The sequence below is a fragment of the Glossina fuscipes genome, unplaced genomic scaffold, assembly GCF_014805625.2.
Source record: "Glossina fuscipes isolate IAEA_lab_2018 unplaced genomic scaffold, Yale_Gfus_2 2, whole genome shotgun sequence".
Taxonomy (NCBI): Eukaryota; Metazoa; Arthropoda; class Insecta; order Diptera; family Glossinidae; genus Glossina; species Glossina fuscipes.
In genome coordinates, this window is record NW_023998416.1 from 28,339,105 (window position 1) to 28,366,037 (window position 26,933).

At 34.0% G+C, this 26,933-nt stretch overlaps 1 protein-coding gene across 4 annotated transcripts in view; it reads left to right on the forward strand.

Moving 5' to 3' along the window:
* Positions 1 to 18,236: 18,236 nt before the first annotated feature.
* LOC119633197 (contactin-5) overlaps positions 18,237 to 26,933 on the forward strand; it is a 244,755-nt gene continuing 236,058 nt past the window's right edge. For 2 of the 4 annotated variants that reach the window (XM_038026593.1, XM_038026596.1), the window contains exon 1: positions 24,521 to 26,696. In XM_038026593.1, the coding sequence (XP_037882521.1) occupies positions 26,666 to 26,696 (31 nt within the window). In that variant the 5' untranslated portion in view covers positions 24,521 to 26,665. Of the gene's footprint in view, positions 18,447 to 24,520; positions 26,697 to 26,933 lie in introns of those variants that run through there. The other 2 variants (XM_038026595.1, XM_038026594.1) reach the window with 2 other exon arrangements.

A 26,933-nucleotide genomic window follows, 5' to 3' on the forward strand; every position in this document is an offset into this window, starting at 1 on the left:
CTAACGAGGAGGAAAAATTCCTATTCACCAATTCTTGATTACCATAAAACGAACTGACTTAAGCGAAGACATGCAGTAATAATGATTTGCATATCATAACAGAAAAGACAGATTCGAAAAGAGTCGGGCGTTGGCAAAATGATACAAAGATCACTTCACTTCATATATCTGGCAAACAAATAGTCGCTTGCAGCTAAATTATTTTGCAACAAATTTCAATACTCATGCTTACCGAAATGCTTGTTTGCAACGTTTTGGATTGTGCGGCAGGTGATTTTAATTAGAACTTGAAATTGATTGGTGTCTCTACCGGTGCTGGTTTTTTGTTCGTTCAATGCAGGTGAGACGAGATGCATAATTCGTCTCAATTTCTTTTGTTTTTTCGTTTTTTTTTTTTGTTCTTTTTCGTTTTAACGTATGCTTAGGCAGACGTATATCCGAGTGCTTTGGTTGTGCATTGTAATTAATGTGTTCATTTGGCGTATGAACACATATACATACACACACACATATATATATATATATATACACACACACACACACACACACACACACACATACACACACATACTCGCGCGGGTGTACGTAACATGCAATTTATCATCGTGTCCTGATTAAGTTGCACCAACTGTAACGTTGTCGTGTTTTGACTTATGAAGACTGTAATTGTAATTGTGTTAACCGTTATTGGATTTTATCTTTGAAAATGAAAACAATTACGATCCTTATGCACTTATAACAGGATATATTATAATAGGATATACAACAGGATATTGAGAGATATTTAACTAATTTATTTAACACCCATTTTAAATGTGGTCTTATGCTATGCACATAGCCGCCTACGCTCCCATAAACCTAAGAGAGCGCTGCATACACTAAATATACGTCGCGATAGTTATTCTAAACGTGTAACATTTAAGAGGCGCAAGCAATGCGAAGATAATTTATGTAAATTGTATGCTTAGATCACTTAATTTGTTGTTGTTATCGTTGCAATTGTGCGAACGTTTTGCAAACACCTTCGACTAGCGAATATGCAAACGTCAACTGAACGTTGAATAATTGCAAAAGGAAAAAAATGAAAGTCGTAAACATTTTCTTTTGCAAACGAAATATGTCTTCATTTTTGGTTATTTGTGCATCTTGCTGCCTCGTAAATCAAATATTAGGCATTAGCTCTTGAATGCTTTATATCTTACGTGCTAAAGTAAAGCAAATGAGTAAAATAAACGTGAAACTGCATTACAAAGATAACATAAATCGTTGAAGGGTGATAGGAAAACACTTTTAATTAATTAAAGCGGATTCTTTATGAAGGAAACCCCTTACCGGATTTCACCGGCGATTATATCGATTGCAATTTTCCTCCTCGTAGGCTACCGTAATTCACTCCCCAAAATACTTTACCAATTTATGGCAAAGATTCGAGTTTACTAAGCATATCGCAGATCGATAAATACGAACCGAAGGACATCTCCTGCCTCTTTTTATATTAATGGCGCAATTGGTTGCAACCATTAAGTGAACAGAGACCACATTAAGTTTCGCATTCTCTTTGGGAGTGGGATAAGGTTCTTTCTGCCCATTTAGGCAATGGTCGGAACGACTTGAGATAGATTTACCTTTTTGCTTAGCCGATTCATCAAAAATCCCTTTCCTGATTCGCTACTAAGCACTTCTGTCTCTTATCTGCTTATGTGAATTTTTCTTTATCCTAAACGCCGTAATTATCAATAAATTTTGATTAAATATTTTTTATTCTGAAATGTTTTGCGTCAGTGCTTTTAAAATAGATTAGGTTGGAACGTATTTGCGATCGCTCGCCGTATAACACCGCAATCTGAAAGAGTCATAATATGAAAAGATATCCGATCCGGGTGATATCATTTTTTGAAACTCCTCGCTTGCGAACTCCTTTAAAGTGTGAACTGATCCGAACCTTCTTACGATAACTCCCCATGCAAGCGCGCATTCTGAAAAAGCATCTTTTCATGGAAAAGAGAGCGAGCATATGGAAGAGCTTGGAAAAAATAGTGTTTTATTGAATTGTTAGCGTTTCAGCTTAGAAGTGAAGATAAGTGAAGATGCAGGGTACTTGAAGCTCGGCTTTGTCCAATTACAACTGCTAAACCTACGACACCGACAGTCACGCTACGATTGACAATCGTCATTCCACGACAGAGTATATTGTGTTTCGGTAGTCGAAAGGTGGCAACCATTACGCTCCGATAGAATCTCTGATGCTTTGGATTGTCTTACGACACCGGCGTTAGTCTACAATAGAATCTACTACACTTTAATTGTATTACGCTACGCGAAGCCGAGATGGCTTCGGAGGGAGTGTGTGGGGCGTGGTGGGAGGAGAAGGTCGCTGGTAATTTTGCGCTTTCATGTACTTTCTTCGGGGCTATGTTAAGAATAAACTTGGCGTAGGCTTACTATCAAGAAGATCAGGCGGCCAGTTTAGAGTAAAAAGAGCCATCTGCTTCGGATGAGATTCGGGAAGTTTGGCCACGTCTAACTTAAAACGAACCTATGCAAATAATTACTTCATTTTCCGGTTTGATCCCTTCCCTCTTGCGCAGGCAGCCGACACCACTATATTTGTCGTGTCGTCCGAAACAACAAACGGCGAATGATAAACAATGATAAAGCGAAGACTCTCGTTAAATAAATCCAACATGTAGCAATATTTCAAAAAATGGGATTTTTAAAATGCGACGAGCGACTCCCCGACCATATCGAAATCCATACTGTCACAATCGATATACATGTGTTTACAAAGGTGTAAACCTTTATACGGCAATAACTTCAAATGTTCAGTATGTTATGACAAACTCCGTTGTGAACGCTTTTGACCAGGCGGCTCTATTTTGCACATCCAAAGATTCTCATGGGAAGTAGGCTCTTTCAGGTATCAAAAGCGCCTTATTTAGAATAGGAGGAACAATAATAATTGTTTTGACAAAACAATCTACTTTAATAAATTTTGATGAGCTTGAAGGATTTTGATTCACTGTTGCGATCTTTTCCCATATACACATATCACTCAATAAGTTAGTAGGATCATTAACGAAAGAATAACTTTTATATAAAATTCGAGTGTTAGAGGTTAAGTTTTTGCCGCATTGTCAAAAGTAAGGTAATTTTTATTAGGACGCGAACAGATAAAGAAATATGTTAGTCCGATTGTTGTACTTTATATAATGGTTGGCGAACAGATAAAGAAATATGTTAGTCCGAGTGTTGTACGTTATATAATGGTTGGCCATGCCTGCTACTATACAGTTTTAATTTCTTTGTCATTTAGATATTACTTCTGAACAATATCAAATCTGACTTATTAAAGATGCAAGATTGTTTGATGGGTTATTTCACAAAAGCAAAAGCTATAAGTCTTTCCCTCATATCTTACATTGTATTCGTGTATGCAATCTTTCGCATATTGTTATCGTAGAATACGTTAAATGAAAGCTTTGTATGAATAATAGCACACATGCATGCCTTTCATATAACAATCTGAAACGGACAATATATACGGAATGTTAAACAATTAAATTAACAGCATGAAAACTTAATACTGTTTACAAACACTAAAACTAATGCAATAAACAATTAAAGGAAATCGTAAATGAATACTAAGTACAGTTACTTAATAGCATTTACTTAAAACAAATGCACGAATACATATGCAACTAAGAAACAGAACTCTTAACAGTATAGAGCAGACATACAGCACACAAGCATACATGCATACATACATATAAGAGAGCAAACGGACACATTATGCGCTTTATCTTAATCGTTGTAGTTGGTAAAAGATTTCCAAAAGTATCTTATTGCCAGTCATTGAATAAAAGTGAAAAGTTTAAAGAAAGTCATAAGCAAGTTTTTAAATCTTGCACTAAATTCATTCTGCTTTCCAAGTATTGCGTACACCGTTTATGTTATAAGGATATACTAAGTCAAAGCGGATGTAGGCAACACCCACGAGAGTTTGAGACAGACCCACCTCGTACTGTTTCGATAGATTCAGAATCATTTTCCAAGTCGATCCGGGCTTGCCTTGCCGTTTATCTGTCGAGCTTTCTTGTGCTCAACCTACAGGTTGCAATTTTTGAGATATTTTGATGAAATTTGGTGCACCGACGTATTTTGACCCAAGGACGAATGCTTCGGAACAGATTACTTCCCATATAACAAAAGCTGTTAGATGAATATCCGTAGGGTGCCATAGAATATTTAATGATGACAGCCGTGGCCCACTATAGCGTTTTTCATCAACTAGCAAAATTCATAATAGTTGATAATCATAAAAAGTCATCCACAGAAAGAAGTACTCTTGCTTGGTCGTTCCATTTCCTAAACTCAAAGGCATGCCGTAGGGATTTCATGTAGTAAATGTAATCTTGAAATTTATATTGGTGCGTCCCTTCAAACGTGTTTGGAAACTTAATGCAGACAATACTCGAGGTGGAAATTTAAATGCAACTATTCTTAGATGATGATCCGAAGTCAGATCTAAAAGGGTTTTCGCTATAGTCTCTTTCATCGATTCGATACAAACATTTGCTGGAACAATGAAAATGTTCAGTTCTGATAAGGTCTTACTTTTTGAGTTTTATTAAATTTACCCATTATTCCGTGTCACTCAGCAAGCAAGTAAATTCGTTATCTGCCGCAACTGCTTTAAATTCATACATTTAAGTTTTCCGTCTATATTCCTACACATTATTATTAATACTTTTCTTCCTTCAATCGCTTACCACTTTCTCTTCACTCACAAACATGATATGATGCTACATGATACAAAAAGGTCAGGTGCAGGCCACAGTTAACGTTTATAACGGTGGAAATTTACTTAAGCGCCTGAGGTTAGATACAATACGAAGTTGTAGACAGCACTGGGTCAGGTGTATTTGCAACATTTCAATAAAACATTTTATTCCTTGCTGCGGGTTTTATTAATATTAACGTAATTAATATTAAACATAAATAACTTTTCAGTGCGTATCTGATTAATAGCGCGTTGTTAATTAATTAATAACAATGAAAAATTGAATTGATTAATATATAAAAATAATTAATAGTAATTTAATTAAGTAGCAAATATTAATTAATTAATAATAAATTAATTGAACAATAAAGTTCTAACTGTTCTTCTCAAGTTTCCCTTGGATTACTGCGAGGCAGAAAATTTTCGAAAAATCTTCTCGCATCTCGTTACTTGGATAAAGCGGCAAAGACAGATCACAGCAGTACTCGATCTAAGATGAAGTCCATAAATGTTCGGAAGAGTGCACTTTTCTCCAAGGAATATATCTGAACGTCCTCTTTTTTGTATAGGATCCAACATTCAGGGGATTTCACTTACACGAGTAACACGATGACGGTCAGTAAGGGGTGAAAAAAGAGAAAGAGGAAAGGATTGGCCGCAGCCTAAGATCTTGTAGGGTAACTTAAATATTTCTCTTTTAACAGCGAACGGTTTTAATCTATATCTTTACGCTTTTAAAGGGAACAAAAACAAAAACATCTGGCATACACATAAACTTACAAATAAGCGGAGAATAAGTGAAATTTCCTTATTCGAGTTTCATTCATTTTAGTTTTAAAGCAATTATTGCAAAACAATGACATATTTGGTGAATGTATTTATATTTTACATTCATATATATATATATATATATATCCAAGTAAAACAAAATATAGTGCTTAGTTGCGGAGATGTCAGCATCAATTGCATTCTACCTATGATTTCAAAGAATATTTGTCTTCTTCTTCTTCTACTTTACTCAATTTACTTGCTTGACGAACAGTGGATGGTATTTCGAAGGAGCTGTTAGCTCAGTGGTCCATTTGGATGACATATTCGATATGATTATAAATGATGACGTAACTGATTTGGAAAATTTAATCGAGAGAAGGTAAGTGTTATCGACTACGAGCGAGGCATGAACACGCGAGCAAGAATTTGCAACTTTTATCTATTCGTTTATGTCGCAGGCACAGTAAAGAAATCACTTGAGCCACTGAATGGTTCTCATCATTCGTTGCAGTCCACCTTAAGCACATCTCTACGTGGACGTTAATTTTCCAATGCTGTTTGGAAATATATACTAGTTACGTCTCTGATCTTAGCAAGCACACACCGACTCCACTAACGATTGACTGGCTTAAAAAGATGCCAGCAGCATTGCAGGTCTTAGGGTAATTTCCTGAAAGAGAGAAAGCTTCGTTTGATAGTATTTTACACTGTAGCACCCTACTTTATGTCGACGCATAAGTCATCTCGACTTGAATCTGTTGCTGAACAGTGCGTCCCCGAAAATAGTTTACGGCAATAGCTTTCCGATCACTCTTAAAATTTTTTTATTGCATTTATCGAAACTGTTTACTGTTCTCCTAAATGTTCTTTAACTGGCTTTAATTCCGTTTTTATCGTTCTTTGTTTTTTTGCTTTTTTTTTTTCGTTTTTAATTGATTATAAAAGTAATTTGTTTCACATGTCATTAACAAGCATGCGATTAATGTTAAAGTTAATGAAAATTATATTAAATATAAAATTTTATAATGTGCTTCCATTTTTATATAAATGTGCAGAGTAGCTGCAGATGACAATTCACTCATGTGGATTCCCATCACTCAGATTAAACATTCTCGTTTAAATTAAATAATGAAAGTGAAAACGAAATATGGAAATTTTCATAACAATTGTGTGCGGGCACGTTTCCCAATTCTTGGTCACAATAGGTGTGAATAAAATAATCGAAGGATTTGTCAATAAAAAACTTAGGCTCAAAAAGACCAATCGGTAAACTATTACTACTTTTTCGAAGTTATTAAGGCAGATGAGGAAGAAGAAAAGCCTATCATCGCCTAAGTTCCTTTTGTCACATGGAAATTCTTCTGCTTTTTGAAGCTACTAAGAAAGCTCACAGACAAAGACGGCTATTGTGGCCTAAGTAAATCTTGTTTGAAACGCGCAAGTCCGCCCCTCCCCTCATAAACGCACTAATATTCAATGACTTTAATTGAAATTAAATTTTGACATGATCTCCTTCACGAATTTTAAGGTCAAAATGATTACTCACTCGTTACTCGATCCGAACATTATTGGCTCCTATTGCTAATATTGGTTTATAGGAAGACTATAAGATCCTTATAGAAATTTAAAATAATATAGTAATGCGATCCAAAATATGTTAAAAATAGATTATTATTATTATTACTATTATTATTATTATCTTGAAGCATTAGCATTTAAGGCTGTCGGCTGTTATTGGAAACCCTACTGCACTTAGCATTTAAACGCATTACCATAGAGTTCGAAGTGGATTAATGGTCAGTTATCGTATAGGAAATCAGAACTAAACACGAAAAAAGCAATTATCAGATAATACAGAATGTCACGGAATACTCGGCCTTGCATAAATAAAGTGTTGGTGTACAGGACCTGTCAAGATTGTTTACGTGGCTTGTGCAGATTATGGACAGCGCCTGCTAACCTTTTGCACAGGACCTACAAAGACTTGTTTCACATAAATAATGCGTGGAAAGCATGAATATTCGTGCAGGATCATTCGAATTTCTGTACATTGCATGCAAAGACATGCCGTAAAAAAGACGCTCTGCGGAAGATGAGGCATCTACGCCAACCCATTTGCCCTAAATAAAGCGATTTCCGTGAAATATGAGGATCTACGCAAAATACTATATATGATCTGACGAAATTCCCTACAGAGCCTAGCAGTATTCCCTATGTGGCCTGCGAAGGTTCGGATGTTTTATCAGTCCTTTCAGCCCTGAATTCAGCGATATTTTTTTGGTTCAATAATTCCTACCATCTTCAAAATATGCTTCTTGCTTCCGTAAGATCACCTGCAAAGTCTATTTTCTTATAAAATTGTCGAACCACCCTTTCTGCCTATTCTTTTTTTTTTTTTTGAGTAAACTCTGAGATTTCCATGAGTAAAACATGGAGAGACTTTCTTGTGTCAATTCCCAGAGAGAGAGAGAGAGAGAGAGAGAGAGATAGGGAGAGAGCAAAAGCAAAAAGAGAAGTTTAGCTTAAAAGAAAGTTAAACGTAACGAAAACGAGTTACAGTGAGAGCACGATTATGGACGGTCCGATCATGCGCAATGCAATTACGGATAAGAGCGCCCTGAACGCACTTAGCACGAGTGGGAGTGCGAATAGGAACTATCTGATCGTGCTAAGTGGAAGTACGATTACGGATTACGGGTCGGCCGCAATAAGTACGGTTACGAAAACGAGCTACGCAAGCCTTAATAGAACGAATACGAGGGCAAACAATCTGATTGTATTTAGTATCAAACTTTTTAGATTAACTTGCGCTGGAGCTGGCGATTGTTGTGCATTTTTCTGAAAGAAGACGAGCTCATGTAGTCCTTTTGTACTGCCTGCGACACTCTCGTCAATGAAGAAGAGATTGTAGCTTAAAGAAAAAAAAAATGAAGGATTCTCCTAACGACAATAATTAACTTTTGAAATAAAAAGTTATTTGAACAGCGTATCCATTCCCTTTGTGATTAAACCTTCTGTTCACCTTAGTTAAGTTGAAGGGTGTATTGCTTAAAAATTTTCTCTTATCGACTATGGCTTGCAGGAGATCAGAAAAACTTTTCTTCTAATGTGTTTAAAACATTGCACACATACATACATATATATATACTTTAAAATTAAGTGAAAGATAGATAGCTTTTACATCATTTATTAGGTAACCGCATAGAGAAGCCTCCAAACGGTCAAAGTTAAAGAAGAAGCAGAATTAAAAAACTAAATACAAAACATATAAATTTACTCATATATGCAAGCGTGTTGACCATCAACTTAGTTCATGAGTTCAACTTTGTTGTATGAGTTTGTTAGTGCATATGGGTACATATATTTTCACATATATATACATATATATATATATATATATATATATACGTATATATAGATAAATGCATATATATGAAGTAAGTAAAACTCCTGAGGAAACTATATGAAAGAGCTCGAAACAAAAAGACAAACAAAAGCATTAACGTCAGACTATATAAACATTGAATATTGTGTTTACAATGCTTGGATGTGCGTGTAACATATGTATGCATGCATGTTTATGTGTACGTATGTACGTAAACAGCATATTACGTTTCAACATTAAACAACAGGTAGAAAAAGCAAAAAAGAATGAGTAAAAAAAATTTCAAAAAAATATAGAGTTTCGGGGCGGGGAGGGGAAAAGAAAAGAGCCAAAGTGAAGAGAGAGAGAAAAAAGTCCAAATAAAAAGCTAAGCTGTCGAGAACAACTATAAACACAAACACATGCATAGAATATACGCACACACACACACACACACGCACACACACGCGCGCATACACACATTTATTCAAAAGAAATTAACCACAAGTATAGAAAGAAAAGCAAAAAATAATGAAAATAAAATAAAATGAAAATACATTAAGTAAGCAGCATATGGAATGGAAGCCGAAGCCGCTATACCTATGCACCTATCTGCCAACAACATCACAAAGGCAAAGATCTTTTATGTAAGAAATGAGCCAACATTAACTTAGAACCCATATGGGGGCATCAGCAACTAGTGATTACTGACTGACAAACAATTTAAATCATCGTAAAAGACTTTGCGGTTGATTGGTAAAGTAAAACAGCAGCAGCGATAGCCGCAGCACCAGCAACAACAGCAAAGCTTATATACGTTTTGTTTTTTTTTTTAATTTCTTTTTACCTTTTTGTTTTCTTCGCTACATTTTCTTAAATTACAAGCAATATGACAACGAAAGGAATCATTTTAAGATGTTTACCGTAGTCATTGTCTTGATGCCCGTTCGACATGCACAAGCAACAAACGTGTGCTAAATGTACGTGAGCCTATGTGTGCGCATACATGTACATGTACAACAAATGTAATGATGTTCTTGGCCTTTTGCTGCTTACTAGCTCGATGATGTTACTTCTGGCCACTGACGATATGTTGGCTTGTTTTTCCCATTGTTGCTGCCGTTGTTGTTAGTGCTATTGCTGTGATTATTGTTGTTGCTGTCATCGTTACTATTGTGGCTTATGCCTGTGACGATTATTATTTGCACTTTAATTACAGGTTAAGGTTTTCAAAAAGACGACTTTAATGCTTAGCAATTAAACGTGTGCCAACTTGTTTAATAGTAGTTTGTCGGTGAGCAACATTAAATACTCATTTACATAGGCGAGTCATGGATTTTTTACAAACTTTTCTTATTTATTTATATTTATTACATGTATATATGATGATAAAATATATATATATATATATATATATGATGATAAAATAATATATATATATATATATATGATGATAAAATATCTAATTCAGTTATACTTCAGTCCACTTTACGCTACGAATTGTAAATTTAAACAGAAAGAAAGGAAAGAGAGAAATTATATATCGTCCGTAGATCGAAAAGCTGGATAACCAAATTGTTACGTATAGAGAGAAAGAAATGTTGATCATGAAGACTAGTTTTCACGAAAAGGGTATGACGCAAGGCTAAACTGCCTATCCAAGCAACTCAAGAATTTCCGTAACCCGTTCGCTACGAAGGTCTCTTGGGCAAACGTTCACTAGACTTTAAAATTTTTATGCGTGATTATATGAGACCGATCGGCATAGATTTTACATGGGCTCGTTAACCAATGGGTGGTATACAGATTAGAAATAAAAACGTGTATACACTCAACAAAGATTCGTATTTATGTTAAACATCGAATGTGACCTTGATATGGGGCTTAATAATACCTTCATGTGACGCCAGGCTCTAGTAGAACACGCCTGTGTCGTATATACATACGGTATATGTATGCGATATATGATGGTTGGCAACGAATGATTTTAAAGGAAAGAATAACCACTGTAAACTTTTCAAACAAACAAATTTTTTTCTTTTGTTCGCTTAATCGATGCTTTAAGCCTTCCAGAATATGGAGGGAAAACCATTATCTGCAATAAATATTTTCATCCAAATTTCACACACTTTTCCTTAAGGGCTCCCGAAAGAGCATATACTTGGGTCGAAAGAATATCTGGCAAGGAAGTTGCAGCCCCACGTCTTAGGGGAAAGATCAGGCACAGCCCGAGAGACAACTGGTGATAGATTGTTGTTCCAAAGCCGCGAAATATGATTAAAGAGTGACGAGTCGCGGTAGCTTGCCGCACGATAAACAGGCACCTGCAGGACGAGTGGGTGGGAACGATGGAAAAGCCTTGTAATTCTAGCAAATTAATTGATGGAAAAATTTTCTTTATCTCTGTCGAGTACTTGCCGTAGAAACAACCTACAAATAAGCACTACGCAGCCCACCTCAATGATGTAGAATTAGTTATCTCAGGGAGATTTATTATTTAGAGTATTCTCTTATGACCGTCACCTACGAGTCAGAGGACAGGGTGTCGATCCCGATTACCAGTGCTATGAATAAATTCAATATTTGGAAATATGCTTATATTAGCTTAAAATAAGTTTTTGGAAATTTAAATAAAAGTATTATAACGGGTTATGATCTACTATCGGATACCCTACTTCGCTTTATATAGGCATCGAACGAAACTGTGGCTCGATTCGAACCATTTCCAATGTGTCAAAATTCGACAAAATATCCCAAAAATTGCCACCTATAGGCTGAACATAAGGAAGCAAGACGGACGGACGGAAGGATAGAGAAGCTTACATTAATGCAGGAACTGATTCCGAATCGACGGACAAAAAAAAAAAAAAACGGTGGATCTATCTCAAATCCTCCTATGTATTATATACAATCGCACTTACTTTATGCACTCTTGTATCACAAATCGTGCCGAGAGCGATAAAGCGTTGCTTTATATTAGTGCTTTATTGGCACTTATTGTCACTTATTGCCACTGTACAGTTTATTGTTTTAAGTTTTCAAACTATTTATTTATTTAACATTCTTCTTACTTAACATTTTTCTGATTCGTAGATGTCGTGGGTACACAACAACAGACAAGTAACGCCGGCAACAACTTATTTATAAAACCTTAAAGCCTTGGCAAGAAGAAGCCATTGAACAGAAAAAACAATAAATATTTAGTTTAGTTCTCTCGCCATTGATTTTTGCTCCGAGTTTATGCATAATGGACACAGGATGCTATCAAAGGCTATAAGGAAGAAAAGAAAAAAGAACAAAGTCACCCAGTACATCTAGACAAAAATTCCTTTCGTCTTCGAATATTTTTTACAAGATTTCAACTTAACGGAGGAAATACTTCCAATCGCTTTATGGCGCATGTAAATTTTTCAATCATAAGTTGATAATTTTAAGCTTAAATTTAACATAAAAACAATAAATTAACAGACACCTGTCAGCCACGTTATTAACGATAATTTTAAAATTCTTTCAATAGCAGACACATCCTGATAGAATTTTTGCTACCAGCACCAGTTATTGATAAATATCATCATCGTAAGCCTATATACACCGGCCATACATGAGGCCACGCATAGGCGTATTTATTGTGCAGCAATCTTTATAAACGTTTAGAATGTTTTTTTTTTTATTTTTATTTTTTTTTTTTATAATAAATATGAACATCGTTTGTTTATTGTTGAGGCTAAAGAAATGACCATAATTAATATGCACATACATATGCTTAACCGCGATAGAAGACCAAAATATACACATAAAACATATGCTTACGCACACTCATTCTGCATAATCAGTCAGTCAGTCCTTCTTTTTTATTTTCGTTATTTAGGCATAAAATAAACAGAAACAAGCTTTAAACAACTATACTGGTACGTACGTAAATTGCTTACTAGCAGTTTATGCCAAACACGTTGTGCTAAAAAAAAAAAAAGAAAAAGTCAAAACGAAAACATATATATATATACATGAATTTAAATATAAACATATACACACACGGGTATGCAAGGGGGTAAACAATATTTTATATGCATTTATAGAAAGTTTTTTAAGAAGTTCCAAGAGCCAGTTAAGCACAATAAACCAAACGAGTACTTATCGTACATTTGTTGATTGTGGTATTAAGCCTTTCTTAGTAGAATACAAAGCAAAGCAAAAAAAAATATATATATTTTTAAAATTTAAACAAAGGTGAGGCCGTTAGATAGCCATATCACTATTGTTGCCAACAAACAGAACTTGTTTTACAAAAAAGCAAAACGTAAAGAAAAAAACAAACCTAAAGTCAATGTAATCAAACGTAAAGAAATCACACTTAGGCACACATACATTTTTATAAACGTTCACCAATATTTATTTACATGTGTTTGTTAAAAGAAAACGGAAAACGAGTTAAAAGTAGATCGTTAAGACCACATAAAACAATATCTACATACAAGGGAATATCTTACGGCATATGTTAAGGCATATATATATATATGGACATACACATATATCTACATGTTTATGCTTGCGCGTATATATATAAATATATATATATATATATAGATGTGTATACATCATGTTTTATATTACAGATTTTTTTGCCACGATTTCTTTTGCTTTTTTTTTTTTGTCAATGCTTTAAGTATAGTTTTTGCTATATAGCGGTCATAATATGTACGCAAAGCAAATAAGTAACAAAGCATATCAATAAAAACATTTAAAAGAAACTTGATTTTAACAGTTTTAAGGGGAATTCGCTAAGCTGAGAACACCTTCCGCATGCCCATGCACGTACGATAAATAAATGTAAACATTTCGCACACTAAATCGGGGATGTTAAACAGTAATTGTCTCGCAACATTACTCTATCTTTCTCTTAAAAGAAATCAAATGTTGCATCAACATTTCTTAAATATTATTGTTGCTGAAACACTTGTTGATTCATTTCTAAAACGGGGGAAATTTTTAAATGTACCATTAACGGTAAATTTAAAAGAAACATTTTATAAACGATGTTAAATGGTTAACATTAATGTTAGTAAAATGCATAAAGATGAAATTTAAGCGAGTTTAATTAATATCATTCCTATCAACACATATATGCATAGCTATTTAAAAGCACACACACATTTTGACATTAAGTTGCCTTTTTCAAATACTGGATAGACAAGACATTTTATCCGATAGCTACTATTTAATAGATTTGATGATTTTCTTTTTTATTGGTGAAGAAATATCAACAAAGTATAAGCAAAATGTTTAGCTAATGTATAATTTGTTAAATTTTTTTGCATTTTAATTAGATTAATATTCATTAATAATTGCACTGAAATGCTCGTATAGTTTAACTGACACATACGTTGTCAGTTTCATTCATGTACATATTTTATTATATTCGTCATCCACTTATTCATATAAAATATAGAAAATATTTCTAAGAATTCAGTACCGTAATAATAACTATGAATCTTTTATAACCTATTACTATTATTGCATCTAACTGAATCAACTGAAAAACAAAGCTTTGTTTTCAAACTGAATGTGAGCAAAAGTTATATTAATTACGTTATGTCGTTGAGTCGCTTATTATGGAAATGAAATGAAAGCAAGATCTGAAAAAAAGTAAAAATTAGCTTATTTCATACTTTTCATTTATTACGGCTATCGTCCTTAAGATAAGAGACTTGTAAGATATGTCATTTCTGTTCTTGTTCTTCTGATATTGAGTAGATATCTATATATATATATAATCACATGTTGTCTATATAGATATTTGTAAACATATGAACAGAAAAATGGGTGGGAGATGTACTCGCCAGTCCGACATCATTGATCTTGTAAAAAGTAGTTTCCGTAGCAAGCCACAAGCCCAACGTAAATTGGGTCAGGCGGTAAGGCGTTGAAGACCTTTATTTTGCAAGGGGGCAATGGAATAGCTTCGTCCTCTTTAAGGCTGTGAAATCTACAGTGTTTTGTAATATTTTACTGTAAAAATGGATTGTAAAGGTAAATCGTATTTCTTGGGAATTAATTATTATAGTAATATTAGGTGGGTCGAACACGTCATTGGGGACGCATGCGCGTGCGCGACATTACGCGTATGTATGTTAAATGATTCAATCGTATTGCAATTTTTATTACACCTATAGCTCATTGCATGCCAAATAATTGGAGTTGATTTTGATTTTCATACATATCGGAACGAAAGAACAATTTACGGTATCAAAGAGTCGTTGTGAGATAAATGTCGCTTTTAAGCTTTAAGTAGAAACTACTTTAATATCATTCTATTTTCATTATGGTATTTTATTATTTAAAAGTTATTTGATACTTCCAATGTTTGGAAAGAAGAAGAAAATTTATATAAAAAAATAGTTTTAATTAATTGTGTTTACGAAAACAAAGAGACTTCACGTTAAAAATAATAAAATTAAGAGAATATGAAAAAATGAAAAGCGCGCCTGCAACTGAACGGCAAAATTCTAATGAAAATAAATGAATGAGCCTTGAAGTGCACGAACCGTACGTTCTGAAATTTATATCGTAAGCTGAGGTTGCTCTGCCTCTTCGTATGTGGGTGGTGCATAACTAGCGCATTACTTGCACTTTTATTAAAACTTTTTCACAAAAGTTTCTTTTTCTTTTTTGTTTTACTTTTTTTTTTTTTTTATTAAAGTTTTTTCTTTTCTTTCGCCTTCTCTTCCTCTCTCTCTCTCTCTCTCTCTTTCTCAGCAATCATGTAAAGTTTGCACAGCATTATAATTTAATTTTCATTAAATTTGAACATATATAGGGTTGCATGAGCTCCCAGGCAAACACGCACGCATGCACATGCATTATAAGTTCTTTCACTTGGTTCGGTCATGTATTCTAAATAGAAGTTTTATGCTTAAAACAAAATTTTTATTCAACAATCTCGTCACATTAAGTCTAGAATTATATGGGTAAGTTATGGATGGAAAAGTGAAAACAATTTCGTTTCTAATTTGTTTCATTATTTTATTTTTTCTTTTTCTTCAACTTAAAACGTGCTCTTCGCCATCGACTGCTTGCTTGTAATATAAAGATCACATACGTACATGTGGTTTAAAAAATTCTACAAATTTTATATCAACTTTCAGTCCTGTTCTATATACGCAAGCAGTCAGTATGAAATTAGGACGTTTCTATTCTAAACTGATATAGCAATTATAACCGACAACTGGTGGTTTGCTTTTGCTACCCTTTGAAAAGTTCATTATTTTTGTATTGATTACATGCTTTGTACGGCTGTAAGTATTCCAAACCTATACAGCGAGGACGACCAAAACTTAGGCCTACAGCAGTCGCCCGCAAGCTTCTTATTGCTTGGGCGCTAATCTCTCTCGCTAAGTGTATGAATACAAAATTTCTTCTTTAAGTCGAATTCTCTCGACAAAAGCAGAACTTTTTTTTTTTTTTGAAAATAGGACAGACAACGCTTCATTACTTATCAGGCGATTTGCTTTTTTTTTTAAGCCCAGGGCAATCTGGTGATATCTGACTGCCGCGACATAATAGGAATCTAAACAAGAAGTGTTTTGCCTAAGACGTAATAAAGTCTCTAAAATCTTCCCATGTAACATGTGTTTTAGGAAAAGGGGAAACTCATTTAGATGAGAGTATCAGGCTGCAGCCGCGATATCAGCAGAAGGACAAAGGCACTGACACAACTCATTGTCTTTTTTTCGTTTTATTAAATAGTGAAAGATAAAGTACATTAATTCCTGCATCGCTTTTGTAGTTAAGATGTCCTGATGAGATCTTCATTTTCACAAAAGCCTTATTTCTGCAAAAGGCAGCTGAAATCTGAAATGAAGGTTGGCTTTGCCAACTTCACGAAGTGAATTGCTTGAAAAACTAAACAGGAATTACAAGAATATTCTAATTCGAAGAAAATCCTCTAGTCCGAGTTTAATTGTCGCGACAACACTTTTATACGCATAAAGGTTTAATGTAAAAAAAAAATTGACTTCTGAGATTTTACACGATTAAATAAAGCCACAACTCAATTATAAATGAAACTCAGTTATTCATTTACCTCTACCTGTATATTAAGAGCGAGTGAACAGTTCAATCGGTTCAGAATTGCTCAAAATAAAAAACAAAATCAGTTAATTAGATTCCAAGACTTTTAAGACACTCTTGGCAATATTTTTTGCTGTTTTTTTCCTGCATATACTGTATGAAATAGAAATCACGAATCGAGCTGACCTCTTATGTTATTTTATTTTAACTGTTTGGCGTATAAAACGAGGAGTGCCTTTAACTTTTCATAGATTCATTTGTAAGCAATATTGATTTATTTAATAAAGAAAAGTTGTTGCTTTTTTGTTTTTTCTTCGATTTTAGTTTCCCGCCTTAATAAATTTCCCTTTGTTATTAAAATGCAGCTTAATAGCTTACTTCATTCTGTCAAAAACCCCTAAAAAAATGTCTTTACTCTCTTTTCCGTTACAAGGAAAATTATTTAAAAAATATGTTGCTATTAAAATGTTGCTTAGTCTTTAAGAGTAACAACTTATGCCTCTAATAAAAATATTTTCTCTTCTAAGTAAAGTGAGATAAATGCAAAGAGAATCATCTCTTTCTATTAACTTTATGCACACTTTTATAATAACAATAATATCAAAAAAAGATTTAGTAAGCAAAACAAAAAACAGAAACAAATGCGAACAGAATAGAACTAATAAGCAATGTGTAAAGACAGCTGTAGTGCATAATTAATATGAAACCCGTACAAAGAGGAAAAAGAGCGCCATTCTCTCCCACTATATCGCTCTCCCTCCCACCCTCTCTCTTACTCATTCTCTCGCTCGCGCTCTCTTTCAATTGCTCTAAGAGATGAGATGAAAATTTCTTGTATGTAACCTTTTCAGTTCAATCAATTTTCAACTCAGTAGCAAAAGATTCTCTCCGTGCAAAAGTGATGTTTACGGAGTTCACGGATAGTAGCGGTTGTATTGCGTCTACGAACTTTTTGCGTTGTTGTTGTGCATTAGTTTTTCTGATTTAGTTTTTGGGATAAAGTATTTCGCATTTACCATTTACTTCGATGCACATACATGTGATACATGTATGGCGAAAGAAGTTCTCAAAAAACAAATCATAAACAATTGACAGCAAAGAAAGAAAACAGTGATTAATTGTGTTGTGTAAACAAATTCTGAAAGAGAAAGAACCCCTTGCAAAACAAAACAAAAAAAAATAATATATATATATATATATATACAAAAAAAACCCATAAAGAAATAAAAAATAAAGTAAAAAAGATGAATAAATGAATGAAAGAAAGAAATTAAATTATTATTAATATTTAAAAAGAATTATTCAAAAGATTGGTGTTTTAAAAGATATTAACGTGAAAGAAATCCTTACAGCAAATCTGTCTAATACTTCGAAATTATAATGTGTGCCATTAAACTACTAATGCAAACGCAATCAATGCTTACGTTTTTTATTGGATTATTTAGATTGGATGTATACGTGTAGGTACTTACAAATATACTGGTTTTTTACTTTTCTGTTTTGTTCAAGCATCAACAAGAAATTCATAGGGACCCAGACACAAACATTAGTTTTAGTTCAAGTAAAAGTAAAGGCAGTTTTCGGCCTTTGGAATACAGAAGAAAAGATCACCACCAGCATCATATGCTATCAAGCACAGCATCCTCGTATTGAAGGAGACCGAAGAAAGAGAGAGAGAGGGAGAGAGAGTCTGGAATAATAATATTAAAAATAAAAAAAAAAACCAAACTACTAGCCAAACAAGGAGCACAGTGAACTCAAGTTATATGCAATAAACTCACATATGTTCTCTTTGCACCTTCACACATACATGCCTACATGCATACATACCTTAGTGCTTTAGTATTCAGTTAAATGTGTTGAAATGCCAACTAAATGCTTAGCTACTTAGTTAGGTGGTGTTCTTGCTGCTGTTGTTATTATTATTATTTTATTTTCTTATTCTTTATCGTTAAGTTTTTGTTACGTTTTTACCTGTCAAACAGGTTTTCCACTATAATCATCCATTATAGGAATAAGCATGGGTTTGTTCATATGTAAATATATATATATATATACGGGTTGTGTGTGTGTGTGTGTGTGTAGTTGTATCACTCGTCTCTTTTTCAGTTGTTTTTTCTTCATCTTCCGATTTTTCTATACAACAATCCAAACTAAGTTGCTGTTGTTGTTGCATTGAAATTGTAATTGGTTTGGTTGTTACTTTGCTAGTCCGCACGAACGAAGTACGGCTTATGCGTTCGTTCGGTCTTTGGTTTTAGAGTTTAATCGTTTCTTAAGAAGCATATAAATGTATGTGAGTGTGTATATATATCTATATATACATATATATATATACATATATATATATGTTTGAGTAAAAATAACACACAGCACATAAGAAAATTGAATAGAAGAAGAAACTGCAACTAAAACGAGTTTCTACCTATTTCTTGCATATAAATACATGTGTGTATATGAATAAAATAATGACGCAGCCATTAAAGTGTGTATATAGCAAAATGTTGACGACGAAGTAGTAAATCTTACACTGAGAAAATAAACTTGCTTTTTAAATCTAAAAACTTCTTACACCTTTTGTTACCTTCGTTACAGTTAGTAATAATGTATAGTAACATATATAGTAGACCGCGCTTGCAAAAAAAACAAAATAAAATACGCTTTCAATATTCATTTTTCAGAGGCAAAGGTCAAAGATTTTGGATAAATGTTTCCTAAGTCATGCAAAGTTATTTCGTCCCCACTTTCTTCCGCTCGCGCAAAGCATTACAAAACCAAAGAAAGTGTAATCCTTCAACAAAAAAAAAAAAAAAAACAATTCCTATCATGGACTATCATGCATCGAAAGTAAATTTCGTTATTCAATTATTAAAAAAAGATATTAACTTTAGGTTAAAGATTTAGGTTAGGCTATAATCCTGTAAGCTGCTTGCAAAATATGCTTCGAGCTATTAAAGATAATCTTCGCTTCATCAATAAATTGAGTTTCGCAAGCATGTTGTTTATAGCTGAACATTGTTAAGAGTAGTCTCACACACAATCTTGCTTCATGATAAGCACAAAAATGGTTTTTTTAATGTGAGATGTGCCAACGTTTGTTAAAGGATTAACAAATTATGCGCATGACTGCGATCGCAAAATTTAAAAAAAATATTCTCTCAACTTATAAATAATTCTTTTGATCTGTCATATACAACTGCTTTACCTATATAGAGTGACTTTACTATGCGGTCTGTGCAAAGTATGTAATGCTTAATAATAGCAGCGAATAGTTCTCTTATAACGTTAGATAAGGTGACCAGACGTACCCTTCTATTGAGCATTGCATTTCCCTTCTTCAGATGTTTATTATTTGGATTCTTGTATGGGTTTTTACAAACTGAATGATACGTGCGTATGTGTAGGTATCAAACGATTTTATTTTCTTGAAACTTTTTGTAAAAAAAAAAAATGAATAAAATTTCCCCTTGTTTGGAATGCGTCAGTTGGGTCTTCAGTGCCTCAGTACGTAAATGTTAATTTTTCTCTTTTATTCCGTCACACAGAAGCCATAATAATGTTGCATAGCTTTTTGGTTTCGGGTTGGCAGAAACCCGCCTTTAGGGTTTGAGTAAACCTATTACCAGCTGATGCAACAAATCACCTTATTCGGCATCATTCTTATGCAAAATCGATTGAGCGTCATTGACTATTTCTCCCTCCCTTATTTCTCACATCCTTTTTAATAAAAAGTTTCTGATCACCTTAAACTTAATCATGCGCTTTCTGTAAGCCAGTCAAGAAAGCGGTTAAAGGTGAAAATCATCTGCATTTAATTGGTCGGCTCTTCCATAAAAAATTTATCGCCTTTTTACTGTGTACTTGAACCTACATTGAAGGTTGCGTTAATGTGTGTGCACCAATAGGCCAATTTCAATTGATTAGCATTGAACATTATGATTTAACTGAATGCGACTTGACACCAGTCCAGTAAGGAAGGACATCACCTAGTTGAAAAATGTGACGCCGTTCGGCGGTTATCTGTAGTTTTCCAGCTTTAGATATCTTCGCGGTCTAAAAACAAAAGCTATATAAACCTGGTCCAATATGCTTCTTCGACCTTTCTACAATGACGCTGTGCTGCAATAGTTTATGATCTAAATATTATCCGCTCATAACGAAGCTGGGCTTTGTTTTTACTGAGCGTAATTTAATATTTTTTTAAGAGCTTAAGAGAGTCGTTTTTTGGTTTTTAGCATATTAAGTTTGTGTCTAGATCTTCTTCTTCTATCTTTCGATTCGCAAGCATTTTCTTCCATCGAACTTAGGTTGTGCGTTCGTGTATGTATATGGTAAGGTTTTCAACCTACAGATTGCAGTTTTTAAAATATTTTTATGACATCTAGAAAAATGACGTGTTTTGGTACCAAGCGGAAATGTTGATAAAGCCTAAGATGATCCGGATCGGACCACTTCTCTTATAACGCCTGCTGATCGTTTCAAGTTAAAAAATAAGGACTACAAGCTCGCAAAGTGGAGGGAAAATTGAAAGAAACCAATTCGTTATTCCTACTAATCAGTAAATGGCTTTAACTATGGCCTTATTATTCGACCCGCTACCATTAAAAAAATTCGCTAAAGCAACTTAAAGTTGTTATAGTTAATTACCCGCCTTTCTATTCTCATTGCTATGTTTAAGTAATAAGGAAGAGACTATCTGATGATTGCTTACCCCATAAACTTTCTCAAAACTAACGTAAAAAGTTATGATTGCAAAACATGTTCTTAGTTAGTTAGTGACGACTGTTCACCTGTTAATGGACAGCATGAAATTGATAACAAAGAGAGAAACGGATATCAAAGAGATCGTATAGAGTACACGTATTTTCGGTAACTATTTATTTCTCATGTATTTAGCTACTGACGTTAAAACTCACGATTGTTAGAAATAACTCACTAACTTGTTTTGAGGGTCAATCTCGGATCCAATTTTAGTATTAGAGGAAATGGGCTTCTTTTTTTAATGACCAATCACTTAGGGGATGTCTTGCCATACATGAAACACGGGGCGCTACTCGGAAATAGGTCGGGAAAGACCCATAGGGCAGTAGTTTTCCTTTATATATTAAAGTCCTAAACGAGATCAACGCAGTCATTAGCCACAGGGCGGTGAGAATTAAAATTACTTTTGTAATCGTTTTAGTTACGAATACTGTTCGAGTTTGTCTCTTGTCTCTTCGTTCGCATTAGGTCGGAAGCAAATTTTTCTGTTCATTGGATAACAACGCAAACCTTCCAGCGCTCAGTGGCGGACGATAATATTAAATTTCTCAGATTTTTGCTTTACATATGTAATTTTTAATATTAATTTTTTTTGTTAAATACTTCAGAACTTTCTTCCCAACGTAAGAGCTTACATGTTACATCAGAACGTTTTAGATCATTGGCTATGGCGTGGTCTTGAAAAAGTTCAATCAAGTCCAAAAAAGAAAATCCCTGCGTCTCTAAGATATTATCGCGGAAGTGAAGTGCCCTAACCTTCAATAAGGACAACATTAAATTGGCTAATTACATAGAGGACCAGAGGACCGCTGACTCCCAGAAATTCTTTTGATGCCTGCAGCATAGTTACAAAAAAATTTCGTTCTTTTGCTTTAGGTTCTTAAAGGCATTGCAATAAAAGAACTTATGGTAGTTACTAAAAACCCCTCTAGCTTTCACTCGTGGATTTCTTGGAGGGCAAACATCTCCAGTTAAGATTTCTATTAGCCTTTGAACAGACAGCAACCATAATATTTAAAAATGACAATAATTGCTATTTCCATAACACTTGATAATTATCGTAATTAATAAAACCAACTCGTCGAGCAATGAAAATAGGATGAGGGTGACTTTGGATTATCAGAATGGAAGGCGATGTCTTTCCTAATTTCCGATGATGCGGATTTCTTTTTCACAAACCTTCATTATTAGCTGACGGCACTATCTGAAACGAATATTTGGTGATCTAAAATTAATTATAATTTTATGAAATGCTTACTTTACTACTTTAGAGTAATGGTATGATCCCGATTCATACTTTAACTTTGGTTCATGTTTATCTTTGTCAAGTTATCGAATTTTGAATGGTTGACTTATAAATGATTTAAGGCTTTTCGAAAATTGTAGACTGCCTGACGCGAGAATAAATCTAGATGCGCTCTAAACTAGGCTTTGCCAGAGTAGCTTCAATACGATTGTCGGCAGTCTGTGAGAATGAATGCTCGATCGGTAAAGGTTTAGCATTCATCCATTAGTTAGCATATATTTTCCTCAGCCATCGGTCACAGCCTATCTTTCTCTCTTTCCGGCAAGTTCTTCTTGAACTTCACTATGTCTATACGGTTATAGAGGTTATGCATTGAATGGTGGGATCGGTTGAAAAAAGAAAAATGTTCCAGTTCTTCCTTGAGCTGACATTTTTTTCTATTAAGCGATTCCTTTGGCGAACTGCATTCGGCATTAGATTATTTAGATTCTTTCAATTGCTGGACGTACATAAGCACCGTATGGTGTGTTGCAATCGAAAACTATACCCGGGCAGGAAAAAAACAACATTCAAGTGAGACACTTGCGCCAGAAGGCTTGGCATTCATCCAGAAGAACGCTTTAAAAAGTACCATATCTTGAAAAGATCGTTAATTGCAGTAGTATTCTGTTAAGAAATAAGATGTAGACATTTTTACATATTACAATACGAGTTTTTGCGCCTTCTTTGGAAATTACTTAAGGAATTACTGGTGGGTAGGAAAGCATTACAGCAAAGCAAAAGGTTGAAAAAGCCGTCTCTCTCTCTCTCTCTCTCTCTCTGCTTTGGTCAACAACGTGTTTTGCAGCCCAATTAAATTTTATTGCTTAACGTTTTCATTTACTTTGGTATATTAATTCTAAGGATTTTCCGTTTTTTTTTCATCTTTCAAACGATCTGAGTTGTCGAACAATTTTTTTCCACTTGGAGATTTTCATTCGAAGCAGAAAGCTTATTAGAAAGCCATGCATTGAGGCTTTCGAACAGGCAATGTACGTTAGAGTTGGCGGACCCTGTCTAAAGAATCAGGTTTGTTGCGAAGGCAATCCCTATTTGACTTCAGAGAGATTTTGCATTGTGCGCCGCGATCGGGGCAGTTTTTACGTGTCTATTGCTTTTGTACTTTTTGCAAAATATTTTCTATCCACGACACGAAATTCACTTTTTCTGTCTAGCAAATACTAAACAAATCGGGAAAGTCGTAAAACTCCGGTAAAGAATTTGTTTTGTTTGCCGTTCTCTCTTTGGACGCACCGCGCTCGATGATCATACTAATACCGTTTTACTTCGTTTTTACTGCTTGTCCTCCTTGTCGTTGCGCCCTTCGTAGTATCTTGTATTCCTTTTCACACCAGCGATAGAAGACCGACGACTTAAAAACCTTACAAAGGGATGTGGAGAAGACATAAAAAGCTATTTTGATTTTTATCCGACTAAGAGATATGAAATGAATAATAAAACAAAGATCTTTCGTTTCATTTATGAGAACGCACACATACACATCCACCTGGGTCGTATTTATTTAGTTTTATGCAAAAAACGGCTTTACTTAAGTATTTATTTTAAACAGTACTTGAGATGGCTGGCGGACATATCGTTATTGCAATCTTCTAATGATAAGAAATTTGCATTTCTTTGCTTTATTTTTGTTTTTCTCTTCATTTACATATATATTTGGCAGCTGACAAAAAAAAAAAAAAAAAAAAAAAAAACGCAATCAAATTTGGCTTTTGTTTTGACTTTTCGCTCACTTCTAATGTATTTACTGAGAAAAGAAAAATGAATTTTTTCAGTGTATTGTTAGCCATGTTATGGAAAAGTCCAGGTTTTGCTGCTGTGAAGCCTTTCAAGCTGAATCGCATACAAGTTTTCCATGACCAACAAATAACCAAACAAATCCCGTTTCGTTAAGGCAATGTAACCCCAAAAGTGAACGGAGTCCAATCACTTGCATGCACGCATACAAACAAACACACATACGCACACCAACATAATATATACATATATATATATCAAATGGCTTATACTGTTCAGTAAGCGCCCTAAGCTGCTTGCCAAAACCAAAGCCAACACATATACATATAAAGACATGCATTTACTTATACACTCGCTCGCTCGCTCGCTCACTAACTACAGCACGACTGGTTGTTGAAAAGTGGAAAATGACGTTTTTCTAGAAAAACACAATTTTTTGTTTTTTTCTTCTCTTTCTGCCAAGATATTTCTTCTAATTTTTCGTATCTTTTTTTTTTTTTAAGTCAACTCCAACAATTTCGTTTAATCGTGCATAGGTATTTGTGCTTAGGTGGATGGATAGATTTATATAAGTTAGTTTGTTTGTTGTGTGTTTTGTTGATATTTCTGTGCTCTTCGTGTGTTCGTTCATGATATTTTCTTTCGATTAAAGGTTTTATTAAATGCGTGCGTGCAACTGAAAAGATTGTGAGAAACAAAAAAAACTATAACGAAAACACTCATAATAGTAACTAGAGATGTAGAGAGAACGAAAGCGACAGAGAGAGAGAGAGAGAGAGAGAGAGAGGGTGAGAATGAGAAATGAAATGCAAAAGATGAGCCTGAAAGAGAAAAAGTTCACACAGAGCAGTATGGTAACGAAGAGCTAAACGCTTAGAAACGAGTGATTGAAGTGTAAACAAAAAGAAAAAAAAAAGAAAGGTTAACAAGTTTTAAACTAGTTTTGTGGTTAAATGCCTGAAAAAGAAGAAAAAGAAAATAAATAATAAAAAAAAAAAAAAAAAAAAAAAAAAAAGAAAAGAAAAACAAAAACAAAATGCTAAAAACGCGTAACTATAACGTATAAACGAAAGACTGCTGAGCTGAAACTTTTTTTTTTTTCATTTTCCTAACGAAAAATAGAAAAAAAAATTGAGAAAAGTGCAAACATGACCTGAACGAGTGCGCGAAAAATTAAAAAAACAGGAAAAAAGTGATTTTCAAAAAACAAGATTAAACGTGAAAATCTCAATTAAATCTGGCTTAAAAAAAAAAAAAAAATTGTTTCTATCACATTATTGCACACGGTAATCAAATTGTGAAACGTAAAATGTCTACGGGGCCAGTAAAAGTTTTAAAACAATTTTTTTCTATATTAAACATTGCTTATCCATATCTGTAAACTTATCCGTTTGTGTGCGCGTGTGTGTTTACTGGCTACACAAAACAAAACTCAATAAAATCTCGTAATAAAACAAAATACCTGTCGTCTGTGTACAAAATAACTTTTATTAAAACTACAAACTACTGCTACTGCCACTAGTACTACCACTAGTACTACAACGTATGTTCTACGTACGTACACATGTACACTTGTAAAAATCAACACCAAATACGATTTGTTATATATATGTGTACGTTCATTATTTTATTGGAATATCATACGCAACATAACATTAATTTGTAAGCGTTGTGTGCTTAATACAGCCGCCAGCAACATCGTCAGCATCACCATTATTTTGACTGTCGTGATTGTTTGACATCAAACAATTCTACCAACTTACAAATAGTGATTCTTCTTTCTTTTTTTTCTTTTTTTTTTTTATTTATTTATTTTATTTTTGTTATTTTTTTTTGCGTTTTCGCTCGTACTCTCTTGTTATTTGTGTTTGTATTTGTAAACATGATGGCAACTTGGAAATACTTTCTGATCGGTGAGTATCAAGCCAGCAAGCAACTTTGTTACATTTTAAGTGCATTTTTCTTTTTTACATTCAAACATAGTTTTAATAAAACTCCTCTTTTCAAGTAGCACATATATATATATATATATATATATATACATATATATATACACATATATCCATCTATCTGCAAACAGTTCACCTTACGTAGCATCAGAATTTTGTTATCATCTTATCGCCAATATGGACGTTATGCGCCAGTTAAGG